This window comes from Homalodisca vitripennis, unplaced genomic scaffold, assembly GCF_021130785.1.
Source record: "Homalodisca vitripennis isolate AUS2020 unplaced genomic scaffold, UT_GWSS_2.1 ScUCBcl_6504;HRSCAF=13745, whole genome shotgun sequence".
NCBI lineage: Eukaryota > Metazoa > Arthropoda > Insecta > Hemiptera > Cicadellidae > Homalodisca > Homalodisca vitripennis.
Window position 1 is genome coordinate 17264 of NW_025782617.1, and position 24595 is coordinate 41858.

Sequence of the window (24595 nt, forward strand, 5' to 3'; positions counted from 1 at the left end):
GAAAAGTGTTGTTTTGTTTGATATCAAACATATTCACTAAATTCTTTGAGACAAAGCTAGAAGCTAGGGGGTACAAAATATGAAATATAAAATAAATAAGTAGTAACTATAAATAAAAACAATTAGTTGTAAACACAAATATGACAAGTATGCAAGAAGAAACACAACATATCACTTATGAAGGCTAAACAATTACAACACCAAACACTAAAAAGATTTGAAATATCAGGGCTTGGACTTCAGTGAACAATATTAATGCTAATAGATTAAATCATAAAAGTATGAACAACCACCACAAGATGGCAGCACAAAGCAGAAAGACTTTTAAAATTAATTATCATGGTGTTTTAAGGTGCTTGGTCTTTAGCTTCAAGTTTTCTGTCTACAAGCTTGGCTAGAAGAGGGTTCCCACATAAAAATCTTCCTGCATTTTATATAGTAATAACATTATAAAACAATAACTCAACAATACAATAGCATCTAAAGGAAAGCTGTCGAATGCTTCATAGTTAGCTGTTATATTAGACTAAAGCCACCATCTGCTAATTTTAAATTTGTACTATATCTATTGCCTTGTTTATTATTATCTTTAGAATGAACATGTTTAGCAGAACATGCAATTCTGTGTATGCAATTTTTCAATGAGGTTTGAACTGGATGTACGCCTACGAACATAATACCAATTCTGACAGTGGTAATCAATCTACGGTAGTAGACTTCTTATTTATGATGTAGGTCTAGGACCTATTAATTTACCAATATTCAAATATCCTGTACAAAGTTACCTGTATTTCAAGATGCTCTTGCGAACAACAAATGTACAGTACTTTAACACTATATAAAGCATTGATTGTATTGGATGCCTCACACATGTCTACGATTTTCCTTATTAATTATGACTAGCTACTCGTACTCTGTAGTTATTATGCATCCGCTCTCCACACACTAAACAGATCTCAACATTCCTAAATATTTTCCTTGTAGATTTGTATAGTTTGCAGCACTACCAGTTCTGAATTTCTGAAATTAATTCGGTCTCCACTATACTGATAAGGTATAGTAAATTCTGAGATTTAACAGTAGGATTTTTAGTACTTTTGTTTATTGTGTTAAAGTTGAACGTGTATTACTTAAATATTTTGTAAATAATAAAATGTGTAATGTTCTTTTTTTTGTTTAATTTAACAAATGAGACAGTTAAATGGAAAGCCAAAAAAATTGATATTGTAATCTAAAGTACAATTTAAAACTTACAAGGAAGAACTAAAGGTAAATATTATCATATAGTATAATTTTTTTTTATAATTAAAATATTATATGTTGAATTAATAATATGCAAAACGTTATAATAGTGTGCAACACTCCTAGAGAATTTGTGGGATGGTTTTACCCGGTAAAAAGCCAATTGAAAGTAACCAGTCAACAATTATCAACCACTCAAGTGTTTTTTTCTCCATCAACTGCTCCATGCGTGAGTTATGTTTCTATGGAACTTCTATGTTTACAGTTCTAAAAGCAAATCAACAAGTAATACTTCCAAAGTGTACCTTGCTTGTGACAGAAGCGAACCAGTCTGAAAGTACGAGTCGGCCAGACTATCGGCTCGTTGGGCCACTCCTACAGCTTGTTGCAAGCAGTTGAACACTTGGGTCTTCAGCTGGGACGGGATATCCCCCGCTCTGCAACCCAACGGAGGATATGAGGCAGCATGCAATTCACAAACTATCATATGCCATAAGCGGCTTACCAACGAACATTCAACAAGAATCATTGTTTCCTGAAGGAAAGTAGTGATGGACTACTTTTAATACCACAATTAAAAGTTCACACAAACCTCAAACCCAACAAGAAAGGGAAATTTCCCTAACGCATAATTAATTATACTATGATAATATTGTCTGACTTGTCAATGTAATTATCAAGTTTTTCCAAAGCTTTTTTATACTTAACAATCTGAAAAAAAGGGTAAGAATGTATCTTCTCTGCCTGTGAGGTTGCATTGTTGCATAAAAGTTATGTTTGGGATATATAATATATTTTTCGGATATTTTTTAAAAAATGTGCTAAATACTAAGTAATCAGTGTTATGATTTTTTTGTTAGAAACCAGAGAAAAGTGTAAAATAATACAAATATGCACTTACTAGAGTATTGTTTTACATTTGTAGATAAATTGGGAAATGTGCATTGTAAATTCTTTTTAGTTTCACTACATGTAACTTTCACATGACGAGATAGAAAGATACTGTAAATGTACAAAATATACACAGTTTTGTAGTGAAAAGAAAGGATTATATAACACTAACACACACGCACATGCACACACGCACGCACACTATAGCTAAAATGTTTGAGGTAATTATTAAAGAACAGCTGCTCGATTACTTTTTTTTCAAGGTCTTTGTTTTCAAACAATCAGTTTGGGTTTTTGCCACATAGAGGTACAAATCTTGCCATTAAGAGGCATGATAATAATGTATTGCGGATTCAATTAACCAGAATAAGTATGTGTTCGCTGTGTACTTAGACTTTAAAAAAGACTTTGATTTAATTGATATAAATATTTTATTAAATAAATTAAGAATGTATGGTATTAGAGGCAATGCATTGAAATGGCTTAGGTCTTTTTGTAATGGTAGAAAGCAGGTTGTAAAGATGAATGGTGTCTTGTGCAAAGAGTGGTGTCTGAGTAAATATACACCAGTTTTGTTTATGCAGGGCTAACTTTATTAAAACTGGGTTACCACTGAAAATAATTGATGCAAAACTACGGGAACAACAGGATCAAGAAAACTGAAATGGACAGGGTTAAGGCAATTCATAAAATTAGTACTTTACTAAGTTTGACACACTCCATTCTGTTCAACTATCATCACAACAACCTATATGAATGTGATATCAATTATGAAATGGTTGCAATGCCATGTAGATCAAAACTAAACAAACACAATTACTTCCAGTAAGCAATGAAATTATGTTTTAATAAACACATGTGTAATGTGTTTAAGCTAGTGTATAGCTTAACAGTAGGTAAAGGTCACAACTTAATCATTCCTTTTATTGCATAAAGAGGGTTACTCCTCTACAGGAAAATTTTACGCAATAAAAGCAAAAGCAATTAATTTTGAGTCTTAACACTCTTCATATATACATGATATAACAAACATAACTAACAATATATTCCTAATATACAGTCTAATTTAACATTCTATTGCCTATTTTAATTCAATGTCTCTTCTATGCAAGGCTGTGACAGTGGTTGTAATAACTTTGTGATTAAATTTACTTTATGTTCGGTCCAAAGCCAGTTTCTTCATTTTGACACAATAATTCTGTTCTACTGGCGAATAAAAGCTAATGGGCAATTTGTTTTTCCTTAATGGTAGAGAATTGTGATAATTTACATAAGGAATGAGGAAACCTTTATAGATTCCACATATAATAAATATAAAACAGTAAATATATGTGTGTGTGTGTGGTTGGTAAGTAGACAAAGCAACATTAAAACACATATTTTTTACTATTGTAAAATTAATAAAGCTGTGAGCACAATTTTACAGATCATAGCCATACTAATTGAGAAGTGTGAGTTCTTAAAACTAATAAAAAAAAACTATATATATTTTGGTAAGGATAAAATCGTCCTTTTTTGTATACTTTGGATTTTTTATAAATCTGTCATACATATATGATAAGATAGTGCAAAATTATAAAATATAAATAAAATTCATGTCAAGCGTATTCAAACACAGAAAACTTTTAGAAAATATAAAAATATTACTGAATATAAATTATTATTATTATTTGGAATATTTTGAAAATAATGACATATAATAAGTTGTATATTTGAAGAATTGTGAGAGGTATATAACAGTTTAATGTAATTCTTACAAAAAAGGGGTGTCAGTACAGGAGCAGACACTGCCAGCTCGAGGGTTAATATTAAGACTTTTGTAATATTATGGAGTTGATGATTTTTTTCCAGCCATTTTTAAGGCCCTTTAAGTCACTTTGTGGTGATTCAATAATTTTCACCCACCCCTTGAGGTTTGAATTATCTACTTTGCTAGCAGCTTAACACAACTTAAAAATATCATCTGAGAATTAACTGCAACGTCCAACACTGAAACTAGGGAAGACTCACGTAGGGTCTAGGTGCTGGTCTAGCCTCTGTCTCACATCTTCAGCCAACTGGTCCACCACAGCAGGAGCCTTCTGTACTACACACAGCAATGTTGAGTAGAACTCGGCAGTGTGATAAAGGAGGGCTAGACTTAGCGAAGCCTCCAGGCCCATTGTTGAATTTCTTCCTTGTAACCTCTCTGTAAAGCAAAACCAGTCACTGGGGAATGTTACCCTTATGAAATACTCCCTTGCCCACCTTATCTAATCTCTATTTTTCGGCCTTGTAAGGGAGGCTTTCTCAATCATTTGTATTCGACTGTCATGTGGTTAGTCTTCTGTCATTATAGATCAGCATCGGTTTTTAACCGCATCCGAGTCGATCAGAGTGAGAGCTTTTGTGGATGCTGGACTTTCTTATCCACACAGAAACTTTTAACACTTGTTTTTTTTTTAACTGCGCCACAGTTAGTAGGGCAGTTTTTCGATTCCATGACACTGGTTCTGATTGTAGGAGACATGAGCAAGGCTGTCCCAGAGCCACAAACCGAAGGGATGATCAGTTTTTAAGACTTAGTACTTTGAGAAATCGGGCCGTTACAAGTTCTGATCTACAGGCATTAACCAGAAAATGTCCGTGGTTTAAATATTTCTGCTTAAACCATTTGTCGCCGCCTTCGGGAATCTAATTTACGAAGTAGAAGACTTGCTACAGGCCCAAGATTTACCAGAGATCATCGAAGAGCTCTTATTATTAACATATTGTATCCATTTTCTTGGGAAATATGTCATTTTAGATTTACATGTAGTTCCAAAAATGGCTCATATTAATGTCCAAAATACAAATAATGTTAAAAAAAGTGTTGTTTTACTAACAACTAGTTTTAAACTTTTCCAATTGCTCTATGTGTCTTCAATCCTACAGACACACCTACGTTATTATACCAATTACATGGTATACTTTAAATAAAAATAAAAAATTTAATAAATAAAATTTTATTTTAGAATTGTAAATGGATAGGGAATAAAAAAGTAAATTTATATTGTAATCCAGCGGCAGGCACAACGCGCTTGGAATCTGGTCTAGACCTGACTTGATGGCAGTGAATGCTAAACAATAGTCTACAGTGGACTCAATCTTTTGTTAGGCGGCGAACCTGCGTTGAGAGTGATTCAAACAGGCCTGCAGGAACAGGAGCGTAGTCGGTGCAGGCCAAGAAAACACGCTCTGCTTCCATTCCGAGTTGAGAAGCGATAGAGTAAAGTCTTTAGTGCGAGTTTAAAAGTAGTGTCGGGCGTAGGATCCGTTGGTATAGATTATTTTAATACCAAACTCCAAGACCTTCACGACCAAAGAGCTAAGTACTTTTGACTGAATTATTAAATTTTTCTAAATTTGAAATTTGAAAATTTAAGAAGTGAATTAATTTGAAATTGGAATTGAAATTTGAAATTAACGATCAAATTCTGTTGAGTGTGGACTAATATATATCTAAATTGTAAAGGAGTTATTTATTTAAAGTCAAACGTAAAAATTTAATTGAAATTATAGGGATTCTAGTTAAAATTAAGAGCTGCAGGTGCTGCACCATATCCTGTAGGAACTTGTGAAAAATTCCTGTTGAGAACTGTTTAGTTTTGTTTGAGAATTTTATTTTAAAGAAGTTTATAATTTTTATTTTATAAGTTTTGAGAAGAAGCCTATTTATTTTATTTCTTACAAATTTATTCAAGATTATTATTTTATTTTATATTTTATACACACGTATTTGGAGGACAGTGAGTCCATGTTAAATCGAAAGTGCCTTGCCTAAGGAAGTAGTAATTTTAAACTATTGTGCAAAACATTTCATTGGTGGAATACAAGGTTAATAATTGAAATTTGGATTGATTTAATAAACCTGAATATTTCTAAAAAGGTGCAGTTTTAATTTCCACCAGTATCTACTTAAATCTTATGAGTTCGAGACTATTTAGGGTCATCATAATAAAAACAAAAATTTTGTATATTAACATTTAGTATACAAATAAGTGCGCCACTCTGCTATATTCTGGTGAACCTTAATAAAATTGAACTTAGTGGTTGTAAATTAATAAGTGGCTTGGATACTGGAAAATTATAAAGTGTTTAATATTAAACTTTTAAAATGGCACTTAAGGTGGACTTGTTAACCAAGGAGGAATTGGACTATGAAATTAGGTTAAGAGGTGTGGAAGTGTCTCCTAGTCTTAAAGTGATAGATTTAAGGAAAAAGTTACGGCAGTTAATAAGTCTTGATGTAAATAGTAATTATTTGAACCTGAGTGGAAAGGTCGCTTTCAAGGAGGAATGGGATAAAAATTAAGTTAGAAACCCAAGTATTAGGAACTAGACTGGAGGAATCCATTGAACAGGGACTAACATTGGACATAGTTAGGTGTGAAACAAAAATAAATCATTGGCAGCGCCGACTGACTAACTTAAGTAAATTGTTTAAAATCGAAGAAAAGGATATAGCTAAACATGTTGAAAACCGGAATAGTATATTAAGTGAATTATTGTTAAAAATAAAAAACCTAAAAATTGACAAGGAAACATCTGATAACTTGGTACGTAAGTTATCTGATTCCAATCTGGAAATAGAAGGTGAGCTGGAAGAGGCTGGTAAACCGGAAGTGAAAGATAAGTCTGGTCTAAATATGAGAGATGAGGTGTTTGTTTCGGGACGGCCACATTTAAGTTATAATAAACTACCGAACCCCATTGAGCGTTATTTGAAGGAGTTAAAAATCTGCGATGGATTAAATGTTCAAGAATTATTAGAATTCTTTAAAATAATCTTGAAACTTAAAAAGGAAACTAGATGTACGGAAGAGGACATTATGGAGATTGCGATTTCACATAGTCAGGGAGCTCTTTTGTCGAAACTATTGGAAATAAAACAGGACAATGTCACGGTCAAATTAATGCTTGAAATATTATTGAATTATTTCGTGCCATATCATCAGCGTGAAATTTTGAAATTTGAAAAGGTGCACCGTCCCCAAAGATATAATGAAAGCTTATCCAACTACATTATAGACATTAAGGAATCAGTAGAAGTACTTTGTTGTAATATAAATGAAAGGGATGTTGTGGAATTAATTAAGGTGGGAATTAATCCTGAAACCAGAAATAAACTAGTGTTTATGGGAAATCCGAGCACATATTCCGAACTGGATGAGATGTGTATAAGGGCGAATTATGTAGGTTATGCTGACAACGTGAGGAAAAACAGGGAATAATTTGAATGTGAATAGGAAGTATAATGTACCGGTTAACAGCATCAGGGCGAGGCAAGAAACAATAACTTGTTATAAATGTAATAGACCTGGTCATTATGCTTATCAGTGCCGGGAGGTAAACAGGAAACCTGTTGTAAACCAGCGGAGACCTATTGTAAACCACACTCCAGCTATAAACCCCGAAAATGTAGGTCGTAATGTACAGGAGTCAAAAAACTAGTTAGTAGGGAAAGTTCGAACAATGAGTTAAGGAAGGGCGAACTTTCCCGGTTACCTAAAATTGTGTCCAACAAAAATTCACATGAATTATCTGCTAAATTAAATCATACTTGGCAAAAGAAAAATTCGGAAAATATCAGTTCATTGCCCAGCTTAGAAATAGATTTTGGCAAGAATATATCATTAAATGTATTATTAGATACTGGTAGTAGTATAAATATAATAAGTGATAGACTGTATAAACTATTATTAGAGAATAAGATTGTAAAGTGTTACCAGTTATCTAACCTGACATGTATGAGTGCTGAAAATAAAAAAATGTCCGTAATCGGCAGTGTAAATATAAAAATAAAAATAGATATGTTCACCTGGAAAGTGGAATTTGTTATAGTGAAGGACTTAGCTCAAAAGGCAATTTTAGGAGCGAACTTTATAAAACATTCTGGTTTGTTAATAGACTTGAAAAATAATTGTTGTCGATTTGACTTTAATATAGAAAAGTGTATAAAATTTGTGCAAAATATTACAGTAGCGTGTATGAACACCAATCACACTTATAAAATAGGATGCGAAGAGGCCAGTAATGAAATAATAAAAATTATAAAGGAATTTCCAACGGTATTTACCGACAAAATTGGTAAAACTCTAGATTATGAGTATAAATTAAAAGTTAAAGATCATGAACCCGTAAAACTTAGACCATATCCATTGAATCCACCTAAACAATTAAAAATAAAAAAAATTATTGACGAATTATTGGAACAGGACATTATTCAACCAAGTGTGAGTCAGTACTCGAGTCCAGCCTTTTTAGTAGGTAAGGAAGATGGAAAATCGGAAAGATTAGTAGTTAATTACAAGGAGTTAAACAAGAAGTTGGAAGGAGTGAGTTATCCTATAGGCGACATGCACGAACTATATTACCATTTGAAGGGAAACAATTATTACTCAGTAATAGACTTAACCAAAAGTTTTTATCAAATAAGTTTAGCGAAGGAAAGCCAGGAGTTAACTACGTTCTCGGTACCTTTCGGAAGTTACAGCTTTAAACGAATTCCTTTTGGATTATTAATTGGAAGTGGGGTATTGTCGTCATATATGAATAAAATCTTAGGAGAATTGAGATTTACTTGCACTCTCGCCTTTTTGGACGATATTATTGTGTATTCCAAGACATTGGAGGAACATTATATGCATTTGAAACAAGTGTTAGAGTGTTTAAAAAAAAATAATCTTACTGTGAATCCGGAGAAAGTAAAATTTTGTTATAATGAAATTAAATTTCTGGGACATTTGGTTTCCAAAGACACTATAAGAATGGACCCTGACCGTACACGGACGTTATTAGAATCTCCGAGGCCCCGGGACAAGAAAGGTATTGCGAGATTCATAGGGATGACTAGTTATTTCTCTAAATTTATTCCAAATTATGCGGAAATAGCTCATCCACTCAATGAAATGAGGAAGAAGTCGTCCAAATTTGTGTGGGACCAAAAATGTCAGGAATCGTTCGATAAACTGAAACGAGCGGTTACCCGTCCCCCCATGTTAGCCATCCCTGACTTCAACAAGGAGTTCACAGTCCAATGCGACGCGAGTGATAAGGCCCTCGGTTCCTGTTTATTACAGGAAGCGGACAATGGACATTTAAAAACCGGTGGCCTATTATTCGAGAAAATTTAACGAAAGTGAGGTGAAACTTACTACCTATCAAAAGGAAGCCTTGGCAGTTGTCTGTTCAATAAATAAATTCCGTAATTTCCTAGAAATGAGACCATTCAACTTAGTGACCGACAACTCAGCATTGGCTTGGGTATTGTCCCACTTTCGTAAGTTAGGAAAATTAGGGCGCTGGGTGGAGGTTATATTGTCTCTACCATTTAAAATTACGCATGTTAAAGGTAATCAGAACCCAGTAGCGGACTATTTATCTAGATTATTTCAAGATAGTGAAGTTGACCACAATGTGTTACATGAACTAGAAAAATTAGTGAATAAGGACAAGATGAATGATAACTCTATAAAAATGAACAATGAAACTGTAAATAATAAGGACTTAGTAATAAGAGAGGAAACAGTGTCTATAAATAGTATAAGTACGATGCCTTTTAGCTTTATGGACTTAAAAACGCATCAGAAGCAGGATGTAAATATAACTAAAATTATGGAGGGTGTATTGAACTATACCAATAGTGATGTTTACAGTGTGGAAAAAGGGGTGTTATTTTATGTGAACAATAAAAACAATTCTAAAAGGATCTATTTACCTGAGCACTTATTCAAGGTCGTATACGAGTATTATCACAACTCATTGTCTGGCTGTCACTTCGGCATTTTAAAAACACAACAGAAAATAAATGAAAGGTTTTATCACCCTAAACTAAATGATTATGTGAAAAATAATGTAAAATGTTGTGAAGTGTGTTTGAAAGCAAAAAGTAGCAACTGGAGGGACCAAGGACCTTTGAACAGCAATCTGAGCAGTCGTCCAATGCAGAAGTTATATATGGATATTTATGGGCCATTACCTGCGTCTTCCAATCGAATGCAATACATCCTGATAGCTGTAGATGACTTCACCAAATATAATTGGATAATGCCACTCAGGAAATGCACCTCAGGTAATGTAATTAATGCATTAGAAAATAATATTTTCAAAAATTTTTCTTTGCCTGAAGAATTCGTGACGGATAATGGAACATATTTTGTCAGCGAGGAGTTCAAAAATTATTTGTTTAATTTGGGCATAAAACAAAGGACCATTATACCTTATACTCCTCAAGGAAATAAAAGTGAAAGGCAAATTCGAAATTTAAATCAAATTCTGACAGCTTATTATCATGACTGTAAAAAGAATTGGGACAAGGATTTGTACCATGTGCAAATGGCCCTAAATACTTGTCACAATGAAAAGCATAAAGTCGTCTGCATTTGAATTGATGTTCAGTTTCAAAGCAAATGATGGTTTGTCACTAAAATGGCAAATTAAAGATATTTGTGATGAAAAATGGAGCAAAGATAAGAATGCAAAGATGGTTGAAGCTATTCAAAATTTAAAAAGACAAAATGAGCTGAATTCGAGAAGAAACCGATACAACCGAAATCACAGGCAATTAAAAATGTATGATGTAGTCTATTGTAGAATTACAAATCAGCGATATAAGCTAGATCTGAAATATGAAGGACCATTCAGAATAATTTCAATTATTAGCTCCAACTCATATGTGGTTCAAAATTTAAAAGAATTGAATGAATTCCGTAGAATACACTTGCAGGATGTGAAACCCACTGGGGAAAGCAGAATGCATATTTAAATATAACAAAAAACAATATAATTACCGAGGGGCAAATAATTTGAATTACAAAATAAAAAAAAAAAGAACTGATTAAAAATTATGACGAATTAAATTAGTTGTAAGAATGAAGAAAAACTATATTGGATGTACGCTGTATGTATGTATGTTTGATTTGAGAAATTTCAGTGACAAGGAAGATTAAATTAAAATATATTGAACAATTGAGGAAATTCTACAGCCCTGTTAAATTGTAAATATTAACTTGAATTGTAATGTTGTAAAAATGTATTTTAAACTTGAAGAAACCTCAAGAGGAATAAAAAAGTTTATGATTTAGATAAAAGGGCACAGGTGAAGTAAACAGTTGCGATAACTACATGGTTTGGGAGAGGAGGAGTGTATTAAAACAATTCAGTATTTATTTTCTGAATAATGCACAAATCCGAAACTCATGGTCCGTAATTAATGTTATTAACATGTGTTATTTATGTTTGTATGTAAATTAATAACTAACACAAATGTTGGAATATTAATTTAAACTTGTTAGTTTGATAAAATTTATGCCAAGGAAGAGGGGAACAGAAGAAAAAAGACTGTTATTTCTATGATAAACAACGGTATAGGTAAAAATAATAAAATAAGAACTGACACCCCCGTCTGGGGATATGTTTTAATTCTATATGAAGCTGCGACAACCAGTGAATGGGCGAGCCAACACACACAGCCGTGCAGGGCAAAGGTTCCAAGGACGACCCAACTAATTACGGACCGGACCTGCAATAAACATCCCACAACAACAACCACCGACTACCTCGTTCTACCCATTGTGAAGGATTATCTGGATGGACTATCTTTATGGTAGGACTTAGAATTGTAAAAAGGTAGGTGGCAATTGGACTCTTAATATTTGCCATAGTTTAGGTCAAGGTTTCTATTGGGGAATTTAATTGTTAAGTTTTCAAAAAACAATCTGATAATGTATGGAATCTTTTAAAAAGAATTTATAATAATTAACGCTTGGTTAAAATATCTTGACAACTAGTATGCTGCCACTTCTTACAACTATTTATCAAAAATAAATTAAAACAAATATTATAAATAAAAAAAAAAAGGTTTTGTAGATTTGATGATGCATGTTAAGGCTAGGTGGAAATACAATTTCTAAAGGATGTGAGATAAATTTCTTAGATTTAAGTATTAAAACTTGGCAGATACCAAGCGCTTTAAGGGGGGGTGTGTATACCAATTACATGGTATACTTTAAATAAAAATAAAAATTTAATAAATAAAATTTTATTTTAGAATTGTAAATGGATAGGGAATAAAAAAGTAAATTTATATTGTAATCCAGCGGCAGGCACAACGCGCTTGGAATCTGGTCTAGACCTGACTTGATGGCAGTGAATGCTAAACAATAGTCTACAGTGGACTCAATCTTTTGTTAGGCGGCGAACCTGCGTTGAGAGTGATTCAAACAGGCCTGCAGGAACAGGAGCGTAGTCGGTGCAGGCCAAGAAAACACGCTCTGCTTCCATTCCGAGTTGAGAAGCGATAGAGTAAAGTCTTTAGTGCGAGTTTAAAAGTAGTGTCGGGCGTAGGATCCGTTGGTATAGATTATTTTAATACCAAACTCCAAGACCTTCACGACCAAAGAGCTAAGTACTTTTGACTGAATTATTAAATTTTTCTAAATTTGAAATTTGAAAATTTAAGAAGTGAATTAATTTGAAATTGGAATTGAAATTTGAAATTAACGATCAAATTCTGTTGAGTGTGGACTAATATATATCTAAATTGTAAAGGAGTTATTTATTTAAAGTCAAACGTAAAAATTTAATTGAAATTATAGGGATTCTAGTTAAAATTAAGAGCTGCAGGTGCTGCACCATATCCTGTAGGAACTTGTGAAAAATTCCTGTTGAGAACTGTTTAGTTTTGTTTGAGAATTTTATTTTAAAGAAGTTTATAATTTTTATTTTATAAGTTTTGAGAAGAAGCCTATTTATTTTATTTCTTACAAATTTATTCAAGATTATTATTTTATTTTATATTTTATACACACGTATTTGGAGGACAGTGAGTCCATGTTAAATCGAAAGTGCCTTGCCTAAGGAAGTAGTAATTTTAAACTATTGTGCAAAACATTTCATTGGTGGAATACAAGGTTAATAATTGAAATTTGGATTGATTTAATAAACCTGAATATTTCTAAAAAGGTGCAGTTTTAATTTCCACCAGTATCTACTTAAATCTTATGAGTTCGAGACTATTTAGGGTCATCATAATAAAAACAAAAATTTTGTATATTAACATTTAGTATAGTTATATAACTGGTAAACCCCATAACTGCCACGCCTGTGTACAAGGACGATTCCACTTTCCGTTCAACTGCCATGTCAGTGTTATCACGTACCATATTGCTGGTTCCCCACAAGACATCTAACAGATGTAAGACGGTATCTATTGCTCTCTAGTAGTGTTTATTTGAACTATTACAAATCCACAGTAATGCTATTTAATTGCTACTACAATCTGACGATTAACTAAGGAACTATCACGAAAGCGCACGCTGAAGTTTTAACTGGACATTATAAACAGAACGTTGTTAACTAGTATTTTTTCAATTGCGTTTTTTAAGTTGCTACAGTAATTTTTTTTTAAATTTACTATTTTGATTGTGGTTCAGTCCGTATATCAGGACATTTGATCAATTTTAAGTTTGTCCAGATGTTGTTGTAAAATAGGTATTCAGCAGTGTGTAACTTTTCCGAAAACGATGGTGATCGGGATGTGGACTCAATATATTAACCATGATCTGATTTGACGAATCTGAAGATTCTGGCGATAGTTTGGTAAGTAAAGATGTTGCTAAAGTTGATCATTGTGGACATGAACACACTACATGTATGCTGACTATGGAGCAGCTGTGTATGTGTGTGGCAAATAGACCCGGCAATACTGGGTGACACTACCGTTGAAAATTTGCACTTAAGATTTAATATAAACGAGTGTTAGTGTACTGATATAAATACTCAGAGTAAGTTTAAACCACCTTTTTATTATTCACTAATACATAACAAATCAATACAGTATCTTCAGGAATAGCCAAATTAAACCAAGACACCTGATGATAACTTCTAGCAATTTATAGAAAACATGTAGTCTTATTCTTTGGGGAAAAGAAGTTAGGGCAAGACAACTGGTGATATGTCTTAACAATTTATGGAAATGAGTTGTCTACATCTTTAGAAAAGGGAAGTTAGGGCAAGACAACTGGTAATATGTCTTTACAATTTGTGGAAATATGTAGGCTTATTCTTTCAAGAAGGTATTACACTAATCCAAACATCTCTGTAGTCATGTGTTCAACATTTTAAAATATTACTTTTCAAACGTTCTTCTTCTTCTTCTTCTATGGGGCTGCCTATTGTCATGCACTTAAGCCTCAAGGGCCTTTTGCGCACCCTGGAAGCACACCATGAGGCCTACCAGTCTATGATTTCAGCAGTTCCACAAACCGCCGAAAACAACCTATCAGGTCCTCCTGGGGAAATTCACCACCCTTGTCCAAACTACTAAACATGGCATACCGCGCCCTTGCTATTGTAGGACAATCAAAGAGCAAGTGTTCGGCAGTTTCATCCGCTCATTACACATTCTACAGAGCGGATCCTCCTGAAGGATGCCGACTCTGTGAAAGATGTTTCCTCAGGTGATTATGTCCCTTGATCAGACCTATAACCCGAGATCTACTTAGTGAGAGAAGGTCAGACGTCACTCTGGAGGAAGGTGACTGTAGTACCATTCTGCTCATTCTCATACCGGGATGCAACCTCCATCTTCTCTCATGTTCAGCGTGAACCCATTTCGAGACAGCCTCAAAGGATTCACACCTTGGAATACCACAGAACGGTTGAGGGCCTGCCATAATTGACGCTGAGCCCCGGTTGGCCAGGGTATCAGCTCTTTCATTTGCAGGGATCCCCTAATGACCCAGAACACAACAAACAGTCACACTGTTGATTCTGGCAAGGGATTAAACGACTAGCAATCCCAGACAAGTTTGGATTTGAACACACAAGATTCCAGTGCCATCAGTGCTGCCTGCCTCTTCATGAAAATATTGATCGTCTTACTTCTAAAATGCAGACGAAGACTCTCACAAGCACATTCCATAATGGCTGTGACCTCCACTTGAAAAACTGTAGGATAAGGACCTATAGGGACCACCAGCTCCCTGCATGGTCTCACCCCACAATTCCAGCGCCTGTGCCGCTTTTTGTTTTAAAGCCATCTGTATGGTCAGCATAGTTCCAAACATTAGACTACTTCTCAAAACTTTAAAAATGTACTCACTGATGCCTTCCCAAGCATTTAGAGTCTTCTGCACCTTAAGGCTGGTGGGATCCCGCTCCAGCTGAGCCCTGAGCAGAAAACATCTGGAATTGTACAGTTCCCACCAGTTTCTATCTGCTACAACGCTCACCTGCGCATACATCACATCTGTAAACACACTACACATATGCTGTAATATATACTCTTGCATTATAATACTCTTGAACAATATAATGATGTTGCAAGGATAACAGGATTTCGGACTTTGTCATCGTTATATGTAACAAAAGGTATAACAAAAGGTAAAAGGTTCCAAGGATTGAATGTATCCTCTTCGTCAGGCGGGGGAGGTAATTAATAATACATACCAAAAAAAAAACGGAAAGAATAAAAGAAGGTAAATAAAAGGGTAAAAATACCCAAAAGCTGCTTGGAGTCCAGTCCAGATGAAGTCACTTCACTGAATGCAGGTCCCGAGCACAAGTCACGAGTAGGAGAATTAGAATCAACCATCACATTAGCATACGCGAAAGTGGGATACTCACAAGAAAATTGGTGTCGGCTCTTTATTCTGCTCCGTATCGTTTCATCTGAAACAATGGGACAGGAAGATGATGGTCAGGAGGGGAAAGAGGTAAAGGTAATCCGCTTTGGGCCCTAAATTTTGGTCCTGCAACTTAGTGTTCTCGTACTCGCGCTCGGAACTTGCATTTTGTGAAGTGACAACACCTGGACTGAACTCCAAGCAGCTTTTGGGTATGTTTGAATCCCTTTATTTCACTTCTTTGTTTTTGTATCTATTAATATCTCCTCCACCAGACAAAGAGAATAGAATACAATCCTCGAAACATACTGTACCTTTTGTAACATACAACGATGGTGAATGTCGGAAACCCTGTTATCCTTTTAAACCCATTGTCAATAACAAATTTTAAACAAAGAATAATGATGTTGGTTTCCCTCCTAATAAAGACTGAAATTAGCCCTACTTAAAACCAATCATACACAAAATAATAATATACTTATCCTTACTGCATTATGTTTAATATTTGTTTAAAATATTATTTACATGTGTAAAAACGAAAAACTTTTACAGAATTAAGAACGTTATTTTATATAAATATTTGTTATGGTTTTTACATGAATATGCACATTTGTACTGTACAAAAAAAGAACTAGATCAATTTTCAATATAATTGTAATTACTTTCAGATTAGCCATTGCACGTTATTGATTACTTTAATATTAATTAATTGTACGATAAGGAAGTATTTTACATTCCAAATTTAGTTTAAAAAAAGAATTAAAGTACAGTGTCTACAATTGTTATAGGGGTTTCTTTAACATTAATTTTAGTGTTAAGTGTTCACTTTGTCCTTTTTATAAAGCAGAGAGAATGCGCTGGGACTGCAGACCTACCACGTTAAAGTACTTTTATGTGGCCACAACTTATCTTCTGGCACACAATCAAAAATATATTTCCAATAAAGCCTTTGAGATGCACCTAAGATATTTGTTTATATTCTTCCTGGTTTGTATAGATTTATGAAGATCATCCATGAAGTAAAGATGCTTTGATCTGATGTATCTCATGTTTCCACTAAACTGTCTAATGTTAAGATTCTCTTAAGTATAAAACTAAAGTCATATATCAAATAGTGTATGCCTATTTTTATGCCATGTTTTAGTATAAACATATAGGTAGAGCGGTTTGTAAAAAGTCAACTAACGGTTTTAACGTTTGTATTAAAATATGTTTTTACATAATTTGTTTTTTAAGTGAATGTAAGGTAAGTTCCAATGTAACTGAGTAAAGATTATAATTATAACCAACAGAAAGACTAATTCTCTTCTAGGATTAAATTACACTACGGCTTTGTAGGCTAGAAAAGGTCTAATCAATTTTTTAAAATCCTTTTTTAAACCTCATCAGGACGAAAAACTAGAATGGGGATAGGAATTAACATTAACTGTGCTGAAATTCAGTTTAGAATTCAATGAGCTATAAATACTGTTATTAAATGATGCAGTAAATTAATAAATTTTATGTTGGATTCATTAATAAATAAATTATTAGTTCATAGATTTATTCAAAACAGTATTTAACCTTGTATTTTAGTCTGTGTTTAATTTTATTCATACCCCGTTATAAGAAGTAGTCGCTTCTGTCCCGCAACTGACTTTCCATTTTTCCCTGAGCAAAACATACATCCATAGCCTGCCAAAAGAAGTAGTCACTTCAACAAGGAGCAAAAGTAACATCTGACTAGAACGCCTGGATAGCCACTGAATGGAAAAATACAGACATCAAAATGGCAAATGGCAGACATTATTATTTCTTTGTAACAGTAAATGCTAAAGAACACACCTCGTGTTTAGTTTTCCCTGTGTACTTAGAGGTGACATAAAAGTTCCGCTGCTCCAAAGCACACTTCACAATCTTCAGTTGAGTTTCAGCCTTAAAACGTTTTAGTTTCATCTTGAGACTCTCCACTGTTGCACTGGGCTCCAGTTTAGAAGCAAATATATTCCTTCAAAACAGAAACGCTTTGAAAAATACACATTTTTTATACAATATACCAAGAGAGCTAAAATTAATTTTGACAAGTAGTAAAATAAAATAACAATCTTTGAAATAAATTAAACCTACACAAAAGTGAATTAATAAGTTAGAGAAACAAGTATTAATTAGTTATTTTGAAGAATTAAACATCTTTATTATTAATCAATTGTATGTATTATGATCAATTGTAATAAATCAAATATTGTTCCAATGTTTCAGTCAAAGGATAAAACTGTGATAAATAATTTAATTTTAAACTTTATCATGGGTTATAACAATTAAAAAACACAATATATGCAGGAAACAAATTCTCAGAAACACTTCAGAAAACATTAAAAAAATAAATGGACTGGATTCAAGTGAAAAATGTAAAGAAATATTTAATTAATTCTTATTTTAAGAAATATTAATAAGAAACAAGAATCAACTTTTGAACACTTTTGTAGTTTTTATTAATACAATGTACATTTCGGATTCAAAGAATGTAGGTTAAGGCAAAAAAAACCTTAGGTTCACATCTTGTTACTTATGTCAAACACTTTTTGAGACTATATTTCTAATAACTCAGCAATTTATTCTATCATTGTTATTGTTTTATCACAACAATTACTTTTTGAACCAAACATAATGTATTATCTACTTTTTAATTCTAGTGAAGTTCATAACACACAATTTCGTAGCTATGGTAGGAAGGGTTGATTCAGTTTGAATACTGAGTTTAGCTCCAGTTCACCTTTTTTTTATTACAGCGTCTGGTGTCTGAAGCTGTCTCACACTTGACTCCCCTAATCTGGAGTCATGTTCGTCTGGATAGATCTAAAGAAAGTTGGCGACTAAGAAGCTCAAAACGAAACTTTACACAGTTTTTAACATGAGAGACACAAATAATTAGGCGAAGGTGCACCTGATGAGATAAGGAGACTGCCACTTCATCTATTTGTAGGTGTCTTTGATGTCAATGATGTAAAGGTTCGTTTTGAGCTTCTATGTCGCCGACTTTCTTTGGATCTCTTCAGACGAACATAACTCCTGATTCCAGGAGTAAAGTCTGGGACAGCATTAGATACCAGACGCTGCATTAAAAGGAAGGTGTACTGGAGCTATACTGAATATTCAAACACACAATTGTTTGTTACAATGTACAAACTCCGGTAAATGCATGAAACATCACTACGGCTAGTAGCACAGTCTGGCTTGAAGCAGTTATTACTAATGACTTGTTCCCTGTGATTCCGCTCACAAAAGACATTTTGCAGTCAAACAGTATGATTTTCAAGCTATAGTAATGCATGAAACAATTTATAAAACATGAAGTTTATCAACTTTTTGTTTCAAAATGGACCAATAACAATTGGATAATGAAAAAATGTTAATTCTTATGACGTACTTCAGATAACCCGGATCTTTGTGTACCTAGTGTATTTATATTAAAATTTCATACTTCTTAACCCTTTGGCGACTGCCCGATAACACAAAAAGGAAGCCACAAAAACAGTGTGCTTTTTGAAAAGGATTTTCAGAAGTTCAGAGAAATTGTTATATATCACGAACAAGTCTAACCCTCTACCTACAAATTTTATTTAATAGATTATAAAATGGGTTTCCAGAATATATGCCTCTTACTTGAGAAAAACATATGGCTATATATTTATATTCCTTATAATATCCATTGTAAATTTATACAATTTGGAAAAAACAGTAATATCACTCCTATTTATAATAAAAATATAAAGTTGGTACTTAAACCTACATATATTTTTATTGAGGATGCATTTATGTAGAACTAAGGAAAATATGATGTATTAGTGATTGCTTTTTTACAGCTGGTGTCTTAACATAGACGTTGCGGGAAGACATTGATGCATGGACATAGATATTAAATGTATACAAACTTCAAGTCAAATATTTTGTAAAACCTTGATATCGCCTTGCTTTGATTATATCCAGGGTTTAAGCTGTGATCACATTTGTCGCATTTTGCGAAATGAGTCAAGAAAATGCGACACTGTTGAGAAAAGCTCTAGCAAAATTGTGACAAAAGTGTGTGTGACAAAAAATAACTAACCGCAAAAAGTATATCGTATTTTTAAAAACCAGTATACAGCGTCAAAATATTGCTTTCCAATACAATAAGATTTCATGTATACATGTAATTTCATGTAATAAGCGAGCTAAATTTTAATTTACCTTCCGTAATTTTCACTCAACTAGTTAGTTTGTAAATTACATGAAAAACATAAAACCAATATTTAAGACTATTAATGTTGGTTTTATGTTTTTCTTGTAATTTAACAGTGACCAATATAAGCTCCATCTACAGCATGTTGTAGTCAACGTTTATAATAGGTTATCTATATTTTTTATGCGAGCGTATTATCCAACGAACTGCCATGCTTGTTGCTATGACATCAGTACCGCTGTGGCTTGCACACATGCGATTATGAACAAAAACGAACATTTTTACGCTTCTAAACATTTTGTCTTATCATGTGTGACAAGTACTGGAGATTTTTTGAGGTTATGTTACAGTAAGATTTTATTTCGATATGTCAGACATTTGAATAAGACCAAGTATAAAAATTTAAGCAATTTGTTAATGATTTCTATTAGAGGTACTCATAGAAAGGACTAATTTTCAATGAGATTTAAACGTTGGTGTTTACAAAACAAAGAAGGCTGAAATGTTAATGATGTTGATAGAACCTAATTAGTTTTTTTTTTTAAGATAAACTGATGTTAAAAGTAACTTGTTTTAAGAAACAAAAAATCACCATACTACTTAATTTTATACTGAGAGAAGACTTTTTTTTACACTTTTACAATAAATTTAACATTTTATTTTCTAACCATACTGATTTTAATCAAACCTTTTCACAAAAATCTTTCAATTATTGAGGTTCAAAATATTTTAAGAACAGTATATTTATTAATGTAAATATTGGTTCTGGAAGCTCAAATTGTTATAGAACATCAGAATGTTTTTCCATAAATATTACTTAAATCTCCACGAATCACACCAATGCTATTAATAAGTGCTACAGGACAAATATTTTTGCTAAAATGTCTGAAGAACTTGTAGCATTTTTGCTAAGAAAATGTTCATCTCAGCTTAAATTCTAGTTATATCTACCTATAGCTTTTGAGAAATGGTTTCTTTGTTGATAAAAATGTGCTGAATCAGATAGAGTCCATACAATGGTTACCCGGCTATATCCTAGTTACCCACTACAGCCGTGCTAACCACAGGCTTGGAGGAGTAGCTATTTTTGTAGACAATGCACTCCAAAATCACGTTGAAGAAATTGATGTGTCTCAATACTGCCAAGAACTTGTATGTGAGGTCGCACTTATGAAGATCAATCTCAACAATTATATTACTTATATCATGGGTACGTACAGATCGCCAGACAGTAATCTGGATGTTAATCTCAACAATTATATTACTTATATCATGGGTACGTACAGATCGCCAGACAGTAATCTGGATGTTGCAATGGCTACATTATCTCATCTAATAGACAACAACAAAATTGAGAACAAACCTCTTTTAATAATGGGTGATATAAATGTCGACATACTCAACCCAGACAGAAATACTACAAAATTAAATGAAATGCTTGCTTACCACAATGTTCAGAGAGTCAACTTGCCAGCTACAAGAATCACTCCTACTTCAAAGTCATCTATAGACTGGATTGTATCAAATAGCACCATTGATGCACTTGACACAACAGTTTTTCATACTGGGCTCTCTGACCACACTGCCCAGATGTGCACTATTACCAACCTGAAGAGAACAAGTTTGCCTAAATCAGTGCATAGAGCTATTGGGAGTAGAAACTTACATGAACTGAAAGGTTTGCTAACAAAAGAAAAATGGGAAACTGTGTATACTTCTTTGAACTCAGAAGAAGCCTACAACAACTTTAGAAAGCTAGTGACAGCTGCCCTGGATGCTGCATGTCCCCTTATGAGAGCTGGTAGCAAAAAGAGAACACTAAAGCACTTCGCTGATGCAGAAGCACTAGTGCTCAAGAATGAATTCCTAACTCACCTTAACGAGTATGAAACTACAGGAAATCTTGAGGATAAAAACAAAGCAATGGATCTCAAAAAAACCTATGACCAAAAACTGAAAACTCTGAGAAGCCAAGCTATTGCTAGTAAAATTTCCAACTCAGAAAACAAATCTAAAACAATCTGGGAAACAATAAATACTGTCCGATCAAAAAAACAAAACTGCTCACCTGAACTAAAACTAACCATTGATGGAAAGCTTATTGAAGATACGTCTATAGTCGCTGAACAATTCAATAACTACTTTGCCAACATGGCAAAAAACACAATTAACCTTAATAAAAAACTCTCATAGAAAACCAATTGAACCAGCTGAACGCATAGGCACTCAAATTAATGAACTTAGTTCATTAAGACCCACAACTCAAGAGGAATTAAGATTAATTATTAAAAACTTTAAATCAAAAAACTCAGCCGGTATTGATGATATATCCACAAAAATACTAAAACACTGTGCAGAAGAACTTATCTATCCCCTTACTGATATCTTCAATAAATCTTTCAACGAAGGACACTTTCCCTCAGCACTGAAAATATCAAAAATCTATCCTAAATTTAAGACTGGCAGTAAATCAGAATTAAGTAATTACAGACCCATTTCATTACTACCAACTGTCTCAAAACTTTGTGAGAAAATTGTTCTCGTCAGGCTATTAGAACATTGCAGGTTGAACAAACCTGTTAAGCAGCTCTCAGCATGGCTTCGTCAATGGCAAGTCAACAACTACAGCAATGATTAGCTTGATAGAATCAGTGACTGACAGCATGGAAAAAGGCAACCTGACTACAGCTATCTTCTTGGATTTGAGTAAGGCTTTCAACTGCCTGGGTCATGACCTCATACAGAAGAAACTAAAAGCACTTGTTGTAACAGAAACAGCTCTGAAATGGTTCGAAAGCTACCTCAAAGACAGAATACTTACATGAATATACTAAAACTTTGATGTAAGCTGACGATACAACCTTAATCCTTGACAACAATACACCTGAAAACCTTAGTGTAAATGCTTTTATTGCGGTCAACATGGCATATCAATATTGTGATGGAAATGACTTAGTGGTTAACCCCTCTAAAACTACCCAATTAGGGTTTGGGAGAAGAACAGGACAAATTAATTGCTCACCAGAAGTTAACTTGGTTGAACAAACCAAATTCCTCGGAATTACAATTGACTCAAGCTTATCCTGGACACTCCATATTGACCAGCTATGCAATAGACTAAACTCAAGCCTATATGCACTCAAACAGGTTAAATAAATTGGTGATCTGACTACAGCACGTACTGCCTATTTTGCTCTATTTGAGGCATATATAAGATACGGTCTAGCTGTATGGGGAGGGACATCAAATGCTAACATGACCAGAATTCTAATCCTTCAAAAAAAAGCAATAAGAATACTTGCAAACCTTCATTTCCGGGAAAGCTGCAGAGAGGTCTTTGCAACATTAAAGATCTTGACCGTGACCGCTCTCTACATACAAGAAGTTATTTTATATGTTGATAGAGAAAACCTATCAAGGCTTGAAGACCTGCACTACTACAACACCCGCAACTCAAAAAAAACCATCCTACATAGGAAGAAAGCTGAGCAACTGTCTACCGATAGAAATAAGAACGAAGAAGGGGAAACAGCTAAAGGCTGAACTCCATAAACTGCTCTCACACCAGGCCATCTACACACTTGAAGAATTTTACCAAATGACCAACCCTGGACATTAATATTCTACTCTAAATGTTTTATGTCACCAATTAGGTTTATTAATTTTTGACACTATCTCTGTACTTGATGTATATGAATAAAGAACATTTTGACTTTGACTTTGGCTCTACAATGAGTATAAACCAATTATTGTGTAACTTTTGAGATATTTGAAATTTGTCACCAAGGGGTCAAAACAATTTGGAAAACAATTTCATAGACAAGTTTTTTAAATTATTTGTAAGGGAAACATTTGTACGTAGACGTACCTATACACAGCCCGTGTCTCCCAGGCGACGAGATCATCTCTGGCTGTAGGGTCAGTCTTGTTCCACTGATCCAGAAGGCGGTTAACTTTGTTGGCCCAGTCACCTGACGCAGTGGACGGTAGTGATAGAAAGTGCTGAAATAAATAAATCAACTGTAATTGGAGAAGGTATGTGAGTCACTGTATCTGGAATCACAGATAACCGAGAATCACTGATATGTTGATCACTGGATGGTTACATGTTACAATATATAACACTATGTATTAAGAATTGAAATCTATTCTCTTTCTCAGGTGTCAAAAATTCTAAGACAAAGTTAAGCATACACTATTTTATATACAACAATGGCAACTGTCCGCAATTTTAAAAGAATTAGAAGATTTAAAAGAATCCTGTTATTCTTTTAAATAATCCATTGTCAATAACAAGCTTTAAACAAAGAATAATTATATGTGACTCCAACTGAGTATCTTACACTCAAATTAACATTGTGAAACGGTTGTTTACAGTTTCAGATAGTTAAGTGTTAAGTGTGTAAAGAAAATAACTGTTTTCTGAAAACTTTTAATAATGTAAGCATGTTGAATGTTATGAGGGCCACAAGTGGGTATTTCTGGTTTTAAACCCAGCATAAAGTCATATTAGCTCGAAACATCATGACTGAGCCAATACTAAGGTGTTCACGAAAGGGTGTCACAAACTTCTGTCAGTGAAAGTACACATCATTATAAACAAAAATTTAATATAAAC

General features: G+C 33.6%; 1 protein-coding gene across 1 annotated transcript in view; it reads right to left on the reverse strand.

The window, feature by feature from the left end:
- Positions 1 to 24595, reverse strand: part of LOC124373840 (DNA-dependent protein kinase catalytic subunit-like) — a 44574-nt gene that overhangs the window by 4804 nt on the left and 15175 nt on the right. The window contains exons 6-10 of the mRNA XM_046832165.1: positions 23846 to 23979; positions 17604 to 17766; positions 15257 to 15386; positions 4144 to 4321; positions 1548 to 1679 (exon numbers count right to left, since the gene is read on the reverse strand). Coding sequence (XP_046688121.1) covers positions 1548 to 1679; positions 4144 to 4321; positions 15257 to 15386; positions 17604 to 17766; positions 23846 to 23979 — 737 coding nt within the window. The remainder of the gene's footprint in view (positions 1 to 1547; positions 1680 to 4143; positions 4322 to 15256; positions 15387 to 17603; positions 17767 to 23845; positions 23980 to 24595) is intronic.